This window comes from Brassica napus, chromosome A4, assembly GCF_020379485.1.
Source record: "Brassica napus cultivar Da-Ae chromosome A4, Da-Ae, whole genome shotgun sequence".
Classification (NCBI taxonomy): Eukaryota; Viridiplantae; Streptophyta; class Magnoliopsida; order Brassicales; family Brassicaceae; genus Brassica; species Brassica napus.
Genome location: NC_063437.1, coordinates 21280148 through 21299598, shown reverse-complemented (window position 1 = coordinate 21299598; position 19451 = coordinate 21280148). Strand labels below are relative to the sequence as shown.

The window sequence follows — 19451 nt, the reverse complement described above, 5'->3', positions numbered from 1 at the left end:
TGTTATATTATCTCTTAGAAATACAACTATAAAATATAACTTTTGCTGCCGTTTCGGCTTTCGGCTCAATAACATGTATAAAATATACATGCAACGTCTTCAATGAACATTTCTCATAACCATATCCCCATCAGATTTAAAGTTGCAACAAAATGTGTCAAACCTTGCGTAACCATATATCTAATCGCCGTGATTAGCGTCATAGTCTAATCAACAACACGTTATCACAAGGTAAATAGGAAACATTCCGCAAATACTATTGATAGGTACATGATCGTGTTGTTAATTTATTTTGTCAAGATAAATTTTCAATTTGATTTGCCGGAAAAAGTCCAAATATGACCAACGCGTTAACCAAAGTGACATCCATCCCGATTGGCATTAATATAAATGTTGTCTAGACTCACTTAGCTAGCCACCTTAGGTATATACATTCAGAAAAGAAGAACACTTGTAATATATACTTCTTTTTGTTACCAGATGTCACATATTCGATGTTATCTCGCTTTATTTGTGGCTATCTCTCTTTGCATTGCGTGGGATCTTCATTTTTTTGTTAGCTTTATACACATTCGACACCTCTCTCTTTTAGTTTTTTTTTTGCATATCATAGTTTATAGAAGAGTGACGTTTAAGGACATTGCCATGTTACTGAAAAAAAGGACATTGCCTTGAACTTTATGGAAATGTAATCTTATATTTTAACTTTTCCATTCGCACAAGTGAAGAAAAGACTCGAGTAAAATACATTTTCCTTACCTTCATAACTTATCTACTGTGTTTTTTTTTGTTGTTGTGCGTGTTAGCTATATCCGAGAGGATATTCGGCCAGTTCGTAGACGTAGCAAAGGAAATGCATGAAACGGTCTCGCTGATTTGAGGCAAATAAGAATTCACAAAATAGTAACAACGTTTTTGTACCCTTGGTCCGTTCCATTCATAAACCGTAATGATTTTTTCTCTCTTGAATATTTACCAAACAAAGAGAAAGAAGTACCCTTGAATAATTTATTTTTAGAAATGAAAATGAATTAGTTATACTTTGTAAGCACTAAATCCAAGTGATAAGCGAATAAACACCTAACAAAACATGGAATACTGATTTTTCCTTGCAAACACATTAAATCTTAGTGAGTAGCCACCAAACTGTGCAATATAAGACTAGTTGATCTATCACAACCACTTTAAATTACAACTTTGTTGATATCTACTGGATGGTCATTATGAACATCAGTCATTGGGTTTTGATTCCAAATCATAAGTAAAAGAATAAAGTATACGTGAAGAATAATTCTAAGTTGGTGGTAGTTTCAAACCCAATGGCCAAATTTGATTCTACAGTGAAAATGATATAGAAACCAAGACAAAAAAATTAAAGTTGATTTTTTCCTTTTTAGATTTGACTTCCATTTTTAATAATAGTAGGGCTAAAGAGATAGATGAAGTGGGCACTTCTATAGCTTCTAAATTCATATAGAAACTAAGAATTTATACTTGCAAAAAATCATACTAAATCGATTACCTAAACATGATAAGAACTTTATAAACAAAAAAACTTACACAATTTTTTTCTTCTATTCACTAATGAAACTTCAATGCTCATTGATTTAGGCCAACAAGACGTGAAGGCATGGCGTTAGAACATGTAAAAGTAGCCACCATTGCATTTAAAAATAATCATAATAATAACCAAAAACAAATAAAAACATAAACTTTTTTTTGAGAGTTCGATCAAAACCCAAAAAAAGAATAATAATAAACCGATAAGATCACGCAAAGTCTGTTACCTTTTCACCGTTCATCAAACACCACCATAGAGGTTTCAACGTCTTCGTTTGGTGCAGGAAGGTTAAGATCTATCATCCTCTGTTTCACCGATACTTCTTCTTTAGGGACTCTTCCCGATACGATGTTGTTGATTCCGTGTGACCTCTTGTGACCTCCAAGCGCTTGTCCCGAACTGAAAACTCTAAAACAGATCGGACACTGGTGAATTTTCTTCTCCTCATAAACAGAGTACTCTGTTTTCTCCTCATGCTCTGTTTTTGTGAAAGTTTTGTTCTTTCTGTGGCTCGCTCTGTGTCCTCCCAATGCTTGATAAGATTTAAACGCTTTACCGCAAGTCTCGCACTTGAATCTCCCTCTTCCTCCTCTTCCTCTGTTCTTGCATTCATGATCTGACTCATCTTCTTCTTCTACTAGAGTTTGCTTTGTCTTGTTATGTTGCTTCCACTTGTCTCTAGAGAGCATAATGAGACAAAAGGCGAGATCTTCCTCCGTCGTCGTGTCAGAAGCTGAGCTATGATGATGCTCTGTCTCACCGAGTTGACTCGTTTTCAGCTTCTTGAACTCGAAACCGAACGATCCGAGTTTCCTAGTTCGCTTGGATCGTTTCCGAGTTGGATTGATCCTCGACGACTCTGTTTCGCTTTCGGAGAAACCAAACTCCATTTCTTCTTTATCACCATCAGACGAAGAAGAAGAAGAAGCATCAGACTCTGTTTCCTCGCTGAGTTGACTCGGCCGTTCCTCACGTTTTGAAGAAGAGAGAGTAAGCATGTGAGATCTCATGTGACCGCCTAAAGCGCTTCCGTTGATGAAGCTCTTGAAACAAAATCTACACTTGTATCTCTCCATCTTCAACAACCAAAGAAGCTTCTTGCAAAGTTATCTTTCACAAAGAAGAGAGAAGAAGAAGAAGAAGTAGAGAAGCTACAAAAGGAGAGTACGTGACAAAAGCATTCTTCTTCTGCAGAATAGAAGAAGAAAACTTTATAAATTATTTATTTTTAACTTCCCTTTCTTTGTCTCACGCTATATTTATAAAATTCTTTAATTAAATCGATCAAGAAACTGAAGAAAAGAGAGTAATTTTTTTACTTGACATGCGAGTTTTGCCAGTTTCTGCAAAAAAATAAATAAATAAAATTTATTTTCCCATAATGCCCTTCTCATTAATCGGATTAAAAATAGTAAAACTTCTAATTTAACACCACCGAATAATCAGAAGCAACGCGGTTTAGTTGTCTATTTTCAGCGCAACGTTAATTTAACTGCGGTAAAAGATAATTAATTACCATTTATAAGGGTGTTTTCGGTATTTCATAGCAATGTAACGATTCGGACCAGAACAAAGCGTTGTCCAAACATATGACGGGAGGATGTTAACATTGTTATGGCTGTTAGTTTTTCAGTTTGTGACAGCCACGTACTGTTTCAGACGACGGTTACTTAACTTATCCTCACCTACCAGTAATTTTATCTAAGGTAACAAAATCAGAACTAAATAAATTAATTAATTTTCAGATTCTGCTTGCCATCTTCCTTTTTCATGACTTCCGCCAACTGTCTGCGACGATATCTAAGTCTTAAGAAAGTTAAAAGCCAGCATGATTCTAATACCTGACTTAATTATCGAGAGTATAATCTTAATTTAATTCCACTAATCACTCGAGTTAAGACGATTAGGAATGCCAAAAATTGTGAAAAGATTGAAATTCTCCTTTGATTTTGGATCTTCAAAGCTAGAAACTACTGAGAAAAAGTCAAGAAGCCATAATTTTCGTTTATCAATAACACTGCCACACGTTCTTGTTCAATAAAAACAAATACCACCAGCTAAAAGTCCATTAAACTTAAAATGAAACTAAAGATTAACAAAACAAAAAGGTATATGCTATAGTAGGAGTAACCAAAAAAAGTACAACCTGTTAAGCTACAAACGCATTAAACTTCGGACCCACTAAGATTGATGCCTTTGGTCTGTCTAATACACACCTAACCATCTCACTTTATTTTCTCGTAACACTGTAGTAAGCGTGATCAAACAACCAACACAACGTTCATGTGATCTTTTCCTATACATTGAACTGATCATTCAATGATCAAATCAACCATAGCTAGTGCAAAAGCTTGGAGTCTTACTCGTGCGCATGGTCAATCACAAATCTTTAAACAAAATTAAAGTCAAACGTTAGACAATTGTCGGTTACGAAAAAACAATAAATGTACTCAAAGAACTTACTTAGTTAGGCGATTTCACACATAAATGGCCTTTTTAACTGAAATCTATAGATGTTCTTAATCAAAGTTGTGGAAGCAATTGGTCTACGCAAAGTGTAAAAGTTGAGATTCTTCTTCAATGGCATGACTTAATGGTGGTGCCAAACCACTTACGCTACTCTCTTAAAGAAAAGAAAAAAAAAACTCATCGCTCCTTTAAACTCTCCCGTTGACTTGTCTCGTTAGAACTTCAGATTAATATTTCATTATAAATAAAGTATATGTAAGTATAAGTATGTGTTACTTATTGTCAAATCAGCATATAACATTGGGTTATTAGGTGGTAATGGCGTTTTCGCACATAGATTAGTCACAATACTCTTCATGAAGTCAACTAATACGAGGTGGCAATTTACATCACTTCAGCGCAAAACTGTGGGCAGTAGTAATTTAGGGCTGTTCAATATGGTAAAACCGAACCGTACCGAACCGAACCGAACCGAAATAGATAATATGGTTTGGTTTTGGTATATACCATATAAACCGAATGGATATAATTTTATAAAAACCGTAGGATTTGGATATGGTTTGGTATATAACCGATTAAACCGAATAAACCGAATAAAACCGATTAAAAGTAGAAACATGTAAATATATATCTATTTTATAACAATACATAAAAATCTATTTGTTATATAAGTTAAATTTGTGTTAATAACTATTACCATAATTTTATAATAATAAAAAACCTTAATTTGTAAAACACTTGAACTATAACTAAATAACAATACATCGCAATTCAGACATCTAATTTTCTAAGTCTTTTTTTGATCTTTTTGATTTATTTTAGTCTTCACTAAATTAATATGAAGATTATAAATTTGATGGACAATAATTAATGGAAAATTTTCAATTGAAAAAACATGACTTTAATGAACACTAAATGTGGAAGAGTAAAAAAAACTTTTCATGTTTCTGTTTTGTTTCATATTTTTATTTTCAAAATTTCAAGCTTTGATTATAGTTATAGATTTGATTATTTTATTTGATGGTAGAATCATTTTTACTTTTTTGTTCATTTATTTGAACATGTAATATATTTTTAATAAATGACTGTGTTGACAATATGACTCTAAAATTCATATAATATGATCTCAAACAAAATAATTATGTTTTTTGGTATAAAACCGAATAAACCGAAAACCGACGGTATATAAACCGAACCGAACGAAGTAAATATGGATTTAGAATGGTAGTTATATTTTACTAACCGAAATACCAAAAACTGTAAAAAACCGAACCGAAACCGAACCGATATCCGGATTGAACACCCCTAAGTAGTATACTTTGTTCGAGTAATAGGCTTTAGTTTGGGCTTTTATGGGCCTTCATCGTGGCCCGTGGGTATTAAACAGGCCCTGATAATGACGCTGATGTGGCATTACTTTATTGGCTAATACGATATAAAGTGCGTGGCGAGGTTAAGAGTCCGGTTAACTTCAGAGCTCAAAAAAAAACTCATCGTCTCGTTCTCGTTATCGTTCTCGACGTCAACAGAACTCTAAAGCCAAATCAAAGGTGAGATTTTATTTGCTTTCGTTGATGTACGATCCAGCCTCGGGTGTATCTGTTTGATTCAGTGGTTATCGTGATTGACGAATCGTTAGATCTGTTGTTTAAGGTAGATGAGAATGTAGATCTGATTACGAGATCTCGTTTGCTGCTCTACGATTTTCATTTTACGATCCCTTCCATTGCATGTTTTAGTGTCTGAGGATACGATCGAGTGTTCGTAGCTTTATGATTCATATTTTGAAATCGATTCGCTGGATTTTAATTGGTTGAACGCTCATCTCTGTATAGAATCTGTTATATTCCTAATTAGCAAAGTGATTTAATGTTTAATATTAAGGTTTGTTGCTGAGAATAATTCCAAAATTTCTCAATACAGTTAGTTAAAGAAGAGAAGAGAAGAGGATGGTGGGAAGTGGAGCTCCACAGAGAGGAAGTGCAGCTGCAGCTGCTAGCATGCGTAGGAGGAAGCCTAGTGGAAGTGGTGGAGGAGGAGCCTCTGGTGGTGGTGGTGCGGCGGGATCCATGCTTCAGTTCTACACCGATGACGCACCTGGTCTCAAGATCTCCCCTAATGTTGTACTTGTGATGAGCATCGGTTTCATTGCTTTCGTCGCTGTCCTTCATGTCATGGGCAAGCTCTATTTTGTCAAGTAATGATGAGCAGAGAGGCTTGTAACACACACAGTGATCAGAATGTTAGAGAATGGTTTTAAGTTTTAACTTATGTTTTTAATTTTTGTGGAATATAAACCATCTTGAAAACTCTACTTTCTTGTCATTTAAAGTTTCCATGTTCTTCTTTCAATTTGAAGGATAAAATACAAATTCATATATTCAGAGATAAATTAACCTATGATATGAAGATTTCTGGGGCTAATTAAACAAATAAGAAATGAAAAAAAAGGGAAATGTTGAAAACAAAACAGAAGTTGAGGAATAAAAGAATGAATTGCAAAATCACATATTGAATGATATAAATTAACCAGTGATATGAAGATTTCTTGGGTTATTTAGACCCTTAAAGGAATAAAAGGGGAATGTCGAGAAAATAGAGAAGTTAAGGGGCTTAAGATGTAAATAATCTATTTGAAACGAACGGGGCCCGAGTTTTATATTCGGGTCATTTCTATTCCATTCACCGGGTAGTAAAAAACTTTGAGCGAAGAGGTCAGAGATCTTTTTCGCTAATGGCAACTTCAGAAGAATCATCATCATCCTCAGCGATAATGGAAGACTCGCACTCACCGGAAACGACTCCACAGTCTCCGCCACCGCATCCTCTCCTCTCTTCGATTCCAAGCGCTAAGATCGCAACGACGACGGTGGAAAACGCAGCTTCCTGGATCGACGAAACGATGCGCCAGGCGCTCGTGTACCAGAACACGATCGTGGAGACGTTGGATTCCAAAATCGACGCCTCGAAATCTCGATTAGCTCAAATTCGAGATACTTCAATCGCTCACACGAGCCAAACAATCGTAAGCTTAGCGAATCTGAAAAATCCATAGCGTATGATGATGATTCTCAATGTGATTCGTTTTTTTTGGGGATTGTAGGATTCTATTAGAGAGATTGTTTCTGAGTATAACGTTTACGAGCATTTGGTATTCGCGAAGATCAAAGGTCTGTTTCTACACTCAGTGCTTTGCTATGCTCTCGTTGTTGTGATGTGATGATTCAATGTTTGTTATGCAGATGGTGTAAACGTTGCTGCGTCTCATCCTCTAGTATCAGGCGGTTTAGCCTTTGGTGTTGGGATCTTTGCTCTGAAAAGTATGTTTTCTTGATATTCTTTTATACTCTCTTAAGAGTTCAATGCAATGCACTGTTGGTGAATGCTATGTTTGTTTTGCAGAGACGAGGAGATTTGTATACTACAATGCTGTACGCATGTTCTCAACCGAAGAGGTCAGTGTTGTTTTACATCATAGTTGAATAATGTATAAGTTGTTGTTGAGTCTTGACCCCTGTGTGTTTTTGGATTTGCAGGCTTTGCTTTCTAGAGCTGATCTTAGAGTGAAAGAGCTAAGACAATCATTGGATCGTCTTACAGCCGAAAGTGAAAAGTTAGAGGTTAGTTTCTTTTTCAGCATGAGTGTTATTACTGTGTAGACTTCCTCTATATGCTGTTAGTTAGCTTGAAGTAGAATGTCCTGTGTTTAGTATGAAAAGAGAATTCTCTATGTAGCTACTAAGGATGGTGTTGCTCTAAATACTTATACTTTCAGAGAAATTATATAGTTTTATGTTGCTTGAGTCTCAACTCTTCTTTCTGCAATGTACTTAAGTTGATTTGTCTTGAATGTGTCTGATATGTATACATATAGCCTCCATTTATTTAGTCAATGGTGTGGTGATAACAGTCTTTTGGATTATGGTTTTGAAACTCTTAACCACTTTGATTGTTTCAGAGAGTTGCAACTGTGGCAGAAGATGAGTTGATTAGAGGAAGGATGAAACTCAGGTTTATATGATCATCACAAATTATCAGGATATAGAATATGTATCAACATGATTATTATGTTAACTCTCCCTATCCTCTTAATCAGACAAGCAGGCAAACAGATACGAGGTGTGGTTAACTCAGCTTATAAGATTGAAAAGCAAGCAGCAGGTATGTTTTTTTATATCTTTCTGTCTTGAACTCCCTCAGTTTGTTAAACCAGAGATCATGCATAGAACAGAAGAAAAATACTCTCTCCCTGACAAAGGGTATCGACTTATAGTATACCACCACTGATTTGTTGTATATATACAGGTTTGAAAGATGTACTCAAAGAATTGCCCACGAGGGAAGCTTCTCGATTTCGTTCTCAAGTAAGTATACTCGTCTCTTTGCTCTTCTAGGTTATAATATAGGAGTGTAATGGAGATTGGAGAGTATCTAACTTGTTCAAGCTCAGATATCGAACCGTGCTTCTGAGGTAAAGCAAGAGAGAAAGGCTTTGACAAAGGAAGTGAACAAGATCAGCAACTATGGTATCTCCGTATGAGGAAACTCAAGACCCATTTTTCTAGTTACGGATTTGAATACACTCTTGAGTTCTTTGATGATGGAGCAATATTACACTATTAATAATAATAATGTCTAAAACATGCAAGAAGACTAATATTTGCTTTGGTTTCAAATGCGAAAGATGTAATCTCATGTTGTCTTTTGTTTTCGAGGGCTTTGGTTCTTTGGCAACTAGTTAGCAATACAAGTTGATGATGATGATGTTTGCAACCATGGGGTGTCTTATTAATCCAGTTCTCGGTCTATCTTTACTGTTATATATATTTTCTAACACCAAAGAGAAGTTAATGTAGTAGTTAGTAAAGAGAGCTCTTTTAGCAATCTGCCAAAGTTATAGTTTTCTATACGCACGCCCCACATCTGTTTCCAGTCTGACTTGTTAGATCGCAGCAGCTTTACCAGCTCCTTTGGGCATTTTCTTTGATGCATCTGAAATATTTATTTAACATGGGTTGGTTTTCTCGTTAGAGATCGAAAGATTCAATTCTACAAATAACTAACTATAGTAGAGAAATATAAATAAAGGTTTTTACCATCTTCAACGTCCTTGAGCTGGTAGTAATGTGGAGCTAACTCAATCAACCACTCTGGTTTCAACTCCGTTACCTGTCGCATGTATTCCTTGGAGGTGAGCACTAGTTCATGATATACAACCCATCTAGGCAACACCTACAAAGAATATAACTCATATCAGTATTCCCAACAAATCAAGATTGTATCAGTACTCGTATAGAGTGAGAGTTAATTATTAACCTGAGATAAGCCTGAATTGGGATGTATGTGCACCGTCTGGGGATGCTTCACAGTTCGATATGATCCATTCTTCTGCAGCTTCGCAGAATGCGGGAAAAAACCTGATCAAGGAGGAGATCATTAGTATATATACAATACATTTCAAAATAAACAAAAACTTAAAGTGAGAGAGAGAGAGTACCAGCTACAATGGACTTCCTAACGGAATCCAATTCGTTCATGCTTGAGCTGATTTCTATTTCCACTCTCTCGACAAGTCCTTCCAACTGCTCACGAATATCGCTCGCTCTTTTCATGCTCCTTACCTGAACATAGTTCTCATAGCACCACTGTGTAGAGTAGTTCGTTTCCTTCCACGAGCTGTAAACCTTGAGCAAAGCAATGTGGTCACCGACATTCCCAACGTGAAAATTCATCCTCGCATTGTCAGCGTGAACCTGCTTGTCCTTAGGACGGTAGAAGACCGACCCTCCAACCGACAACATAGCAGCAATCGATATCACCTCATCTGAGCACTTGTACTTATCCGAAACAACAATCATCTTCGACAACATCGGATCAAGTGGAAACTCCGCCATCCTCCTACCAGCTTTCGTCAGCTCACCCACCTTATTTAGAGCCCCCAGAGCGAAGAGAAGCTCCAAAGCTGATCAGATCATGGATCCCAAGACTCTTCAGCGCAAGCACCACGCTCGCGAGATTCGTCCTCTGCACTTCTGGCACCGTGCTTTCCTCCAAGTCGTTCTTGTAGTTAAACGCTGTGTAGAGACGGTAACACTTCCCCGCGCTTGTTCTTCCAGCTCGACCAGCGCGTTGAGTCGCTGAAGCCTTGGAGATGGGAGTGACCAGCAAAGACTCCATACCTGTCCTCGGGTTATACGACTTCATCTTGCTGAATCCAGGATCAACAACATACTTCATAGAGAACTCTCTATGTAGCTTAAGCATGGTGTTTCTCTAATTACTTGAATACTTTCAGAAAAATTATATAGTTATGTCGCTTGAATCTCAACTCTTCTTTCTGCAATCTACTTAAGTTGATTGGTCTTGAATGTGATTGATATATACATTTAGCCCTCCACTTATTTGATTAGAACTCCAAACCAAAAGCCCTTCTATTACGGTTAAAGACGTCCGTGGAAGATGGTTCTTGTATTGTATCTCTGTTATAAATGGTGTGAATATATTATAAAACTTTACGGAATTATCCTGTAATAAATGTTTTTTTTTTCTCTTTCTAAAGATAAACAAGGCTGAAATAGCAACGTAGGAGAAAAGGCAAACCAATTATGATTTCTATAAATTAACAATTAATAATAAGGTTGAATTTATTAGCATTTAGCAGAGTTCTTTTTTAACACTAACTATTAAAAAAAATGTTAGAACTCCAAACCAAAAGCCCTTCTATTATGGTTAAAGACGTCCGTGGAAGATGGTTCTTGTATCTATGTTGAATCTTTTACAAAGACAAGGAATAGGAAAGTTAATATGGTGATTGTATAGAGGTCGTACGTAGTTAAGGTTTTAGGATCATCCGATTAATTAGACATTTTTTTTTTTTTTGTAACATAATTAATTAGACATTTCCTTAGCAAGAAAGAGAGATCGTTCTTTTGCTATCTTGTAATTCTCTATGGTTGTTCTTAAGAAACACTTTTCTTTAGAATGAGTAGACATGTTGATGATCATGTTGCAACAATGAGGGTGTCTTAATCCAGTTCAGTATGATTTTTTATGACGACTAATCAAATTAGATATATCTTTACTGTATAGCTTTGAAATAATTTTTCAATCAATGCTGTCAAATTTCTTATAACTGGTAAATATTTAATTACGGAATGATAGCATTTAAAAAAAATTATCCTACTACAAAGCATTCTGAAGTTGCATGCATGAAACATTTTATAATTCATCTTCAATAATTAGTTTTCTTTTTCTTTATTTTCCAATGATAAATAAGGCTGAAATAATAACGTAGGAGAAAAGGCAAACAAAAGTGTTGATAATTTTTAATAATTAACAATTAACGAGATTGAATTTATTGGTAGAGTTCGATTTTTAACACTAATTTTAGGCTCCCATCGTCGTCGGTCACGTGATCAACACCACTAGACTCGCGACACATCACGTGACCACCCAACCTCCAAGAAGAACAAAAGAAAACAAAAAGATGACGTCGGACTAAAACGACGGATGGTGGTGGTGATGAAGTTGGACTTGGTGTGGCTGTCTCATAACCTCCTTCTGTCTTCTCAGCTCCATCACTTTCCGGTGAGAGTTTGAATGCTGAGTCAAAACAAAAGTCGGACTCGAAGCCGGTCTGTATTCCGGTACAAGCCTACCGGATTTAAACCGGACTCCGCACGCGTTACACAGCGTCTTAGGCCCGAGCGGTCCTGTCCTCCACTGCGGCGTCTTATCCGATGCACAGTGAGTGCATCTCCTCAACCCTGCTCCTTCCGCCGTCTCCGCTGACGAAGATTGATGTCTTCCTCCTCCGCCGGAGTGTTCTTTCTTAGGCTTGGACCTCCCGGCAACGTGAATATTCTGGTCGGTTTCCGACATCGGTGCCCATGTTCCGACCAAAGTAGATGGAGGTTTTGATCTTTTGCTTCTTGGTTTCCCCGTAAACGAGGTTTCAGTTTTCACGGACGTCATAGTTCCTCCTAGTGGGTTCGCCGGAAAATCAGCAAAGGAGTCGTCGACGAATTGTGAGAGCCATTCCAGGTGAGCTGCGTCATCACTCTACACAAGAAAAAAATATATATCAAAATCCAAGAAAATCAAGAAAATCGAATATCATTTTCAAGATTGGATCATTGGAGAGAGCATACGGGAACGCAGATGTCGTGGAGGAAGGAATGATCGGCGGAGGAAGGGAGATGATGGTGGTGGTAGTTAGGGTTCTGAGGAGGGAAAGAGGAGGAGGAAGTAGCGGCGGTGGAAGTGGAAGAAGAGGCGGAGAAGATGTCTTCGTTGGAGAAGTCAAGAAGGTCGTCGACTCTTAGTAAGTCTTGTGAAGATAAGCCATAGACGTCCATTGCTAGTTACAAACTCAGTCTCTGTCTCTCTCGCACATTCTAGAGTCTGTGACTGGTGAGTCTTTAATAGGGAGAGATAGTGAAAGGGAGAGAGAAGAGAAGAGGGCAAGAGAACGTGCAGAGAGAGTGACCATGCACCGTGAGTGACTCGACCCAACTCATCACATTCATTCTTCTTTTTTAATTATTTAACACTATACGCACTATCCACTTACTATTTATTTGATATTAAAACGCTAAAACTTATACTAGCTACATGGATAACTATGAGTTACTTGAACTTATATATGATTGAAGAGACTAGATGAGTCGAATTTTGAACTCATCTACGTACGTAGTATGTGAAGAAATACCCATCGTGATTCACCAGGATTGACAGAATGACACTGTAGTGATTATACTCGAGTTTAACATGTTACATGTCAAATAATGATCTTTCAGCTCTTAGGCCATCAGGAGCTAATTTTGAAAATCAATTCAAGAGTCGAATAGTTAACTTTATATACACGTGTCTTCTCGTGAATATATTCATTATAAGACTATATATAAACCAACATACGTGTTTTGATAAATATTAGGGTTTGCAGCAGCTGTAGTGGTGTATATATTGAGAAAATGCGTTGATGATTCAAATGCACTGGTGTATTCTACTCGGTTTGATTTTGTTTTCTTATTATCTGAAAGTTGATCATTTCCTGATGGATATAATTAATTATATTTTAACATCACAAACACGATCGCTATCAGTATTAAGGAATTTACTTTGGTTGAACTCATTTTCAAAAGCTTCATTTTTAGATTTTAGGAAAATAGTCAATATATATACTTTCAGATTTTACCAATTACTCTCACTGCCGCATTCTAACCAGAAAACTACTGAATCAACTTTTTCAAACCAGAACATAGTTAAACTAACCTGTGTGTAATTTCATATTTTGTATTTTCTCCTAATTACAAAAAATGTTCTCAGCCATCATATATACGTCTTTTTTTTAGTTGACAAAAAAAAATACGTCTTTTTCATGCTTCTGTACTAATACTATGTACGTATTTTGTAGTGGGTCTACCTATTCTCTGTGTTTGTTTTCTTTCAAATAAATGATACCTATTCTTTCATCCGTATATCAAAACTTTACTACTTATTTACCAAGTCGTTTGTTCTATTTTTAAAATAAATTTGTTACATATTTAGAAATATATATATATATATAAAAGATTGAATATATCAAATATATAGATGTGCACCTAATTAGATTTAGAATTTGCTCCGCTCATGTGCAATGAAAATCTGAGAATTTGCTCCGCTCATGTGCAATGAAAATCTGCTCCATTGTCCAACTAACAAGGCGTATACATCAACGTATTTATTTAATTATGATTTTTATAAGCAGGAAAAAAAATTTAAAGTGATTTCCTCTATTAAATACTAAGCTGCAGACGAATAATTAAGAAGGATTGATTAACCTAAGTTTAGCCTCTCTCTCTTTTAGTATTTTTCATATAAATGAAGGTATAACACATGCTTTACTGTACATGCCAACAATCTTATATAGTTCTTGGCCTATCCACACATGAGTCCTAATTCCTAAAGATAAATAATTTTCACCTTTGCGAAAATAATAAACGAACGAATAAAGGAAAAGATCACTGGGCCACGTGGATGCATGTGAGGGCAAAATGTTGTACAAAAAAAAAAGAATTAGATAATGAAGTATAGAAAACCAAAACAAACAACCTCATATATATGAATGTATATCTTAGAAGATATGATTTTTTTGGTGTTTGGAAATGTTGTGTATAAAAGCAACATTATCAGTTACATCTCAAAAGAGTTTCTAAAACAAAATATTATTATTACAATTTAATAAAGTTTTGCTTTTGTAAAACTAAGTGAAATCTTAATTAAGACCATAATTAACTCGAGGTTCTTAGAGTGAGGTTCTTAGCAGAAGTTAAGAAACAGTTTTTTAACTTCCGTTAAGAATCTCATCCTAAAAATTTCGGGTTAATCATGCTCTAAGTAACATTTCTCATTAGTAAGGGATAACCAATTCTTAAAATCTTTATTTTAGATTTTTTTTGCATTCTCTCTTCAACTTTAATTATTTTTCATTTTTTTAAATGGTTAAAACTCCTTCTAGAGCTTGTTAATGGAGCTGTTCTAACAAAAAGAGAATTTGAATGCATATTGGTTTGCATGAACAAGTGATTATTTATCCCATATTTTAAGAAGTCTTCACAAAACTAAATGAAAAACTGTGTTGAATTGAAGGGGGGGAGAAAGAAACGGGCCGTGTCGTATGACGGCTGCTAGGGTTTGTAACATTATGATTAAGTGTGATATATAATCTTTGAATAATCTGAAATCATATTTAATTTTTTTAAAAATTGTTACTACCAAAGTGACTCCCCCACAAGGACCCAACCCCACTGCACATCAGCATTAACTAAACACGATAGCACGGAACCAGAGGAACCCATATGAGATATTTGTTTTTTCTCACTATTTTTAATTGATTTTCACTTACTACCGACAATGTCTTTTCCAGCTGTCATCTTCTACTTGGCTCAGAAGGTTCACTTTCTTATGCGTACGGTACATTCCCATGTTACAACGAAATTACTATTTATATCGTTGTTTACCGAGCAAGATTAGATATATGCTGCAGTGAAGTATAACCACATGCAAACATCAAAGTACATCAACGTACGGTGGCAGTGGCACTATCTTCTCGCTGGTCCCTCTTTCTCAATCAGAGTCTCCTGCTTTTGTTATATCTATATTTTAACGAACCCAATTTGACTTACGGATTCCATGCTCCCGAAATGTTGTGGTCTCGTGACTCTGAAGCCAGCAAGTGACCATTACGAACGACCGCTCCTAACTCGTATATATTAATATTACTACTACACATGTAACTATGAATATATGTCATTATATTGACATTATCTTATATACTAAAGTTTTTTTTTTCTTGAATCACGTGACGTGACAGAGAGGCGGTGATCCCAAAGTAAACAGTAAGAACACGTGCGTCTTCATGTGCCGTATTATTATGAGTTTTCCTCACCAACGCTCGTTCTGCTGCCAATTGTAGAGGAACAAAATTACGTATATATAAAAGGCAGAAACCATCTTTTTTGTTTATATAATAATGTTTACTGACGAATAACATGCAAAACTGATAGACCATATGCTCTTCCTTTATCCCCATAATTTATAGTATAATATTTTATCAAATTAGTGTTTACTGCAACCTTTATTTTTTATATACAGTTTATATCTATAGTTAATTTTACATTTTCAAGAAACACCCAAGAAGGGCAGTGTCAATTGGCTTAACGTTTTCTGTTCTGAAGATTTTCTTTTACTCAAAAGCTTTACTATTTGATCTTTTCCTGTAATGACTTTTGGAAATGGAATCTCCTATGAAGTGTGAAAGAAACAAGAAGAAAGTATTTTCACTGAATATAACTTCTCGACTTTTGAAATGAAATAGGGTGATTACATTGGTTTATATACAAAGAGTCTAAACCCTAGGGACTCTCTAGATCTTTACACAACCTTATCTCTCCAGCTGGTAAAGCATAAAGCAGTCAATCACCCAAGGATAAGAACAGCTCAAATCTGTTTTGGAGAGGTAAACCGTTCTCCTCCGTACTTTTCTGATTTTGTCTCTTCTGTTCAGAAGTCGACCGTTGTGAGCTGAACATGGGCTTTGTTAAGCTTTGAATCAGTTGGGCCTCCTCCGCTCGGCCCACTTCCTTGATATCTCTAACATTCCCCCTCAAACTTGTGGTGGGTGGAGAGCCAACACCAAGTTTGTCTCTCAGTTCCATGAAAGCTCGTCGAGGCAAAGACTTAGTGAATATGTCTGCTAGTTGCTGTGTTGCAGGGATATGTCGAGTCTCTATCAGCCCCAGCGCCACTTGTTCTCTGATGTAGTGGTAGTCGGTATCGAAGTGCTTCGAGCGCTTGTGCATTGCCGGATTGGCACTTAGATAGACAGCAGAGAGGTTATCACATAGTAACATAGTGGCATGTGGTTGACTGATCCCAATGTCGCGTAGCAAGAAAGATATCCAAGCAATCTCCTGAGCCGTGGCACCAAGTGCTCTATACTCGGCCTCGGTGGAGGATCTTGAGACAGTAGCTTGCCGTTTTGCTGACCAAGAGAGAAGGTTTGGTCCAAGAAGTGTGCCAAAGCCTGTAGTTGATCTTCTTGTCTCCTTGCAACCTGCCCAGTCACTGTCACAATAAGCTGATAGAGTCAGTATAGATTGCTTCTTGATATGGAGACCAAGGCTTTGAGTTCCTTTGATGTATCTTAGTATGCGCTTCAGGAAACCAAAGTCAGCTTGAGTGGGGGCATGCATCCTTTGGCACACAAAGTTTACTGCATATTGTATATCAGGACGAGTGATGGTTAGATATTGCAGTTTCCCAGCTACACTCCTGAAGTACGTAGGTTCTGTAAATAAAGCTGACTCTTCATACTCCGGTCTTAGAGGAAGCGGTGTTGCCATAGGATTGCAGTCAGACATCGCAGTTTGATGAAGGATATCTCTGACATAAGCCGCTTGATGCAGAAACAGACCACCATCATACGACTCAATCTCAATACCAAGGAAGTAGCTCGGCTTCCCAAGATCTTTCATAGGAAATCTCTGTTTTAGGACTCCTAGTAAGTCTTGGAGAAGCCCTTCATCACTTCCAGTGAGTAAAATATCATCTACATACAGGAGTAACACCAGTGTTTTGTTGTTTCGATGATAGGTAAAGAGAGATGGATCAGACTTACTGCAACAGAAACCAAAGTCAATAAGAAACTCACTGAAAGTATCAAACCATGCCCGAGGTGCCTGTTTGAGTCCATACAGAGCCTTGGTGAGACGACAGACATGATTCGGCCTGTTAGGATCTTCAAAGAAACCTGGCTCTGATACCATGTGAAAGAAACAAGAAGAAAGTATTTTCACTGAATATAACTTCTCGACTTTTGAAATGAAATAGGGTGATTACATTGGTTTATATACAAAGAGTCTAAACCCTAGGGACTCTCTAGATCTTTACACAACCTTATCTCTCCAGCTGGTAAAGCATAAAGCAGTCAATCACCCAAGGATAAGAACAGCTCAAATCTGTTTTGGAGAGGTAAACCGTTCTCCTCCGTACTTTTCTGATTTTGTCTCTTCTGTTCAGAAGTCGACCGTTGTGAGCTGAACATGGGCTTTGTTAAGCTTTGAATCAGTTGGGCCTCTTCCGCTCGGCCCACTTCCTTGATATCTCTAACATGAAGGAGACAAAAGATGAACAAAAGTAGTTAAAAAAAGCTTTACTACTCAAATTCACAAAAAATACTAATCGCAACTGAAATATTTATTGTTTTTCTCGAATTTAAAAAGATAAGCTAACGGAAGTAAAAAAAAGTATCAAACTATTATAAATTATCTGTTACGAAAAAAGAAAAGCAAGTAGTCTGCTGCTCTTGAAGTATTCTCCAACTATAATGATTTATAATCAACAATCCAAAAATGATAGAAAAAGAGAGGAAAGTGATTTAACCAGGCCGTACCGTTGATATGATTGTGGGCCGTGGAGCCTACTTTCTGCTGAAGGCGACAGCGACGATTGGTGACAATCTATCCAAAGAAATTGTGTCGGAGCTATTCAATTTATAAAAAAAATATTACTCTGCATTATTGCATATCTATAGACAAAGATAAAGTTATTTGATCAAAAAAAAAAGATAAAGTTTATTTGTCCTTTTCCCGTTATATATCTCTGAAAATATATGGATTTAAGCATCTTCAGCTCAGCATCATCACGTTGTGACAATCTATTGGGCCATTAATATTGTAACTCATTTCTAATGGTCTCGTTGTTGTATAGCAGAGTCTTGTATTTCCACCAGGTAGACAAAAAAATAACACTAATATATTAAAAAGGTAGAAGGGCTCAAGACCCAGTAATCTCGAAATGGATTTTTCGACAATGCCCATTATGCATTTTATGCTGAGTGATTATGTTCACTGTACAAATATCAACTGATTAGTTCCTTCAACTGTATAAAGAATGTTAAGACTATGAAAAAACAAATATCAAAAATTGAAGGAACTAATCAGTTGTCGGCGTTGACGAGCTGAGCCTGGACTTCGTTAGACACATCACTGTGTTCTTTGTATTCCGTCGCGAACTCTCCTTTTCCCTGTCAATTTTTATAAAGTAACTTTTCTTCATAACATTCATGATGATGATGATAATGATGGTAGTACTTACCTGTGTCATGGAGCGGAGAGAAGTGGAATAGCCAAACATGTTGTTCAAAGGCACCTGTTACAATTTTTCACAAGTTAACATTACAGTTTCAAGATTTAACAGTTCATTAATAGTGACTTTTTTTGTATTGGCACTCTCACATGAGCTTAGATTACTGAATCGTCACCCTCTTGATCGTTTCCAACAATTATACCTTAAAATAAAACAAGTTTAGAGTTATATTTAACACTAAAAATAATTGAGCGAGTTAAAAATGTTTAGTGTTTTACTTGTTGATGTCACCAGCAATAGTACCCTGAAACTCTGTTAGTACTTTCAACTAAAACAACATGATTATTTATTTTTTGTCAAAGAAAAAGATAATCACGCCCGGTGGGACTCGAACCCACAATCGTTTGATTAGAAGTCAAACGCCTTATCCATTAGGCCACGGGCGCTATTTGATTTTTCATATTTTACAGTTTCACATAACAAAATAAGAAGATCTCAGAACTAACTAAACACACACTAATTGCCCGATTATGGTGATTTAGTGCATAATCACAAGTTCACAACGATATAGCTAAGGACAACCTCAATGGAAGTATGTAAACTGACATTTTATTGTATTTAAAGATAAATTAATTGAAAACAATTAAGAAATGTGGAAAAAGAAAGAAAGAAAATTCTTCGACGAGAACTCCAACAAAATATTAAGATATTTTTATTACATGTGTTGATTCTTATTTGTTGAATCTATTTTAATGGCTAAAATTTTAAATATTTATTAAATTATAGTTTATCT

The 19451-nt window shown here is 36.2% G+C and overlaps 4 protein-coding genes, 1 non-coding gene and 1 pseudogene across 6 annotated transcripts; 2 read left to right on the top strand and 4 right to left on the bottom strand.

The window, feature by feature from the left end:
• Positions 1-1474: 1474 nt before the first annotated feature.
• Positions 1475-2936, bottom strand: LOC125608384 (zinc finger protein ZAT4-like). The gene has a single exon (XM_048778810.1). It carries the CDS (start codon positions 2635-2637, stop codon positions 1792-1794), a length of 846 nt encoding a protein of 281 aa, XP_048634767.1. The 5' UTR covers positions 2638-2936; the 3' UTR covers positions 1475-1791.
• Positions 2937-5467: 2531 nt separating this feature from the next.
• LOC106394531 (protein transport protein Sec61 subunit beta) lies at positions 5468-6382 on the top strand. Of its 2 annotated transcripts, none has more exons than XM_013835098.3 (2): positions 5468-5580; positions 5954-6382. In XM_013835098.3, the coding sequence occupies exon 2, from the start codon at positions 5980-5982 to the stop codon at positions 6229-6231; it is 252 nt and encodes an 83-aa protein (XP_013690552.1). In that variant the 5' UTR covers positions 5468-5580; positions 5954-5979; the 3' UTR covers positions 6232-6382. The 2 variants fall into 2 exon arrangements, with proteins under 2 accessions (XP_013690552.1, XP_048634766.1); XM_048778809.1 differs by having other exon boundaries at positions 5507-5577; positions 5952-6382.
• Positions 6383-6699: 317 nt separating this feature from the next.
• On the top strand, positions 6700-8806 carry LOC106391941. The gene is made up of 9 exons (XM_013832688.3): positions 6700-7055; positions 7134-7200; positions 7273-7350; positions 7433-7485; positions 7567-7650; positions 7989-8041; positions 8127-8191; positions 8336-8394; positions 8481-8806. Exons 1-9 carry the CDS (start codon positions 6765-6767, stop codon positions 8568-8570), a joined length of 840 nt encoding a protein of 279 aa, XP_013688142.2. The 5' UTR covers positions 6700-6764; the 3' UTR covers positions 8571-8806.
• Positions 8807-8939: 133 nt separating this feature from the next.
• On the bottom strand, positions 8940-11165 carry LOC106394223 (annotated as a pseudogene).
• A 162-nt stretch (positions 11166-11327) lies between these two features.
• On the bottom strand, positions 11328-12579 carry LOC125608383 (GATA transcription factor 2-like). Its single transcript, XM_048778808.1, has 2 exons — positions 12181-12579; positions 11328-12091 (listed from the first exon to the last, which is right to left on the bottom strand). The coding sequence occupies exons 1-2, from the start codon at positions 12385-12387 to the stop codon at positions 11528-11530; spliced, it is 771 nt and encodes a 256-aa protein (XP_048634765.1). The 5' UTR covers positions 12388-12579; the 3' UTR covers positions 11328-11527.
• Positions 12580-19031: 6452 nt separating this feature from the next.
• Positions 19032-19104, bottom strand: TRNAR-UCU. Its single transcript has one exon. It is a non-coding gene; the product is annotated as a tRNA-Arg (tRNA).
• Positions 19105-19451: the final 347 nt, after the last annotated feature.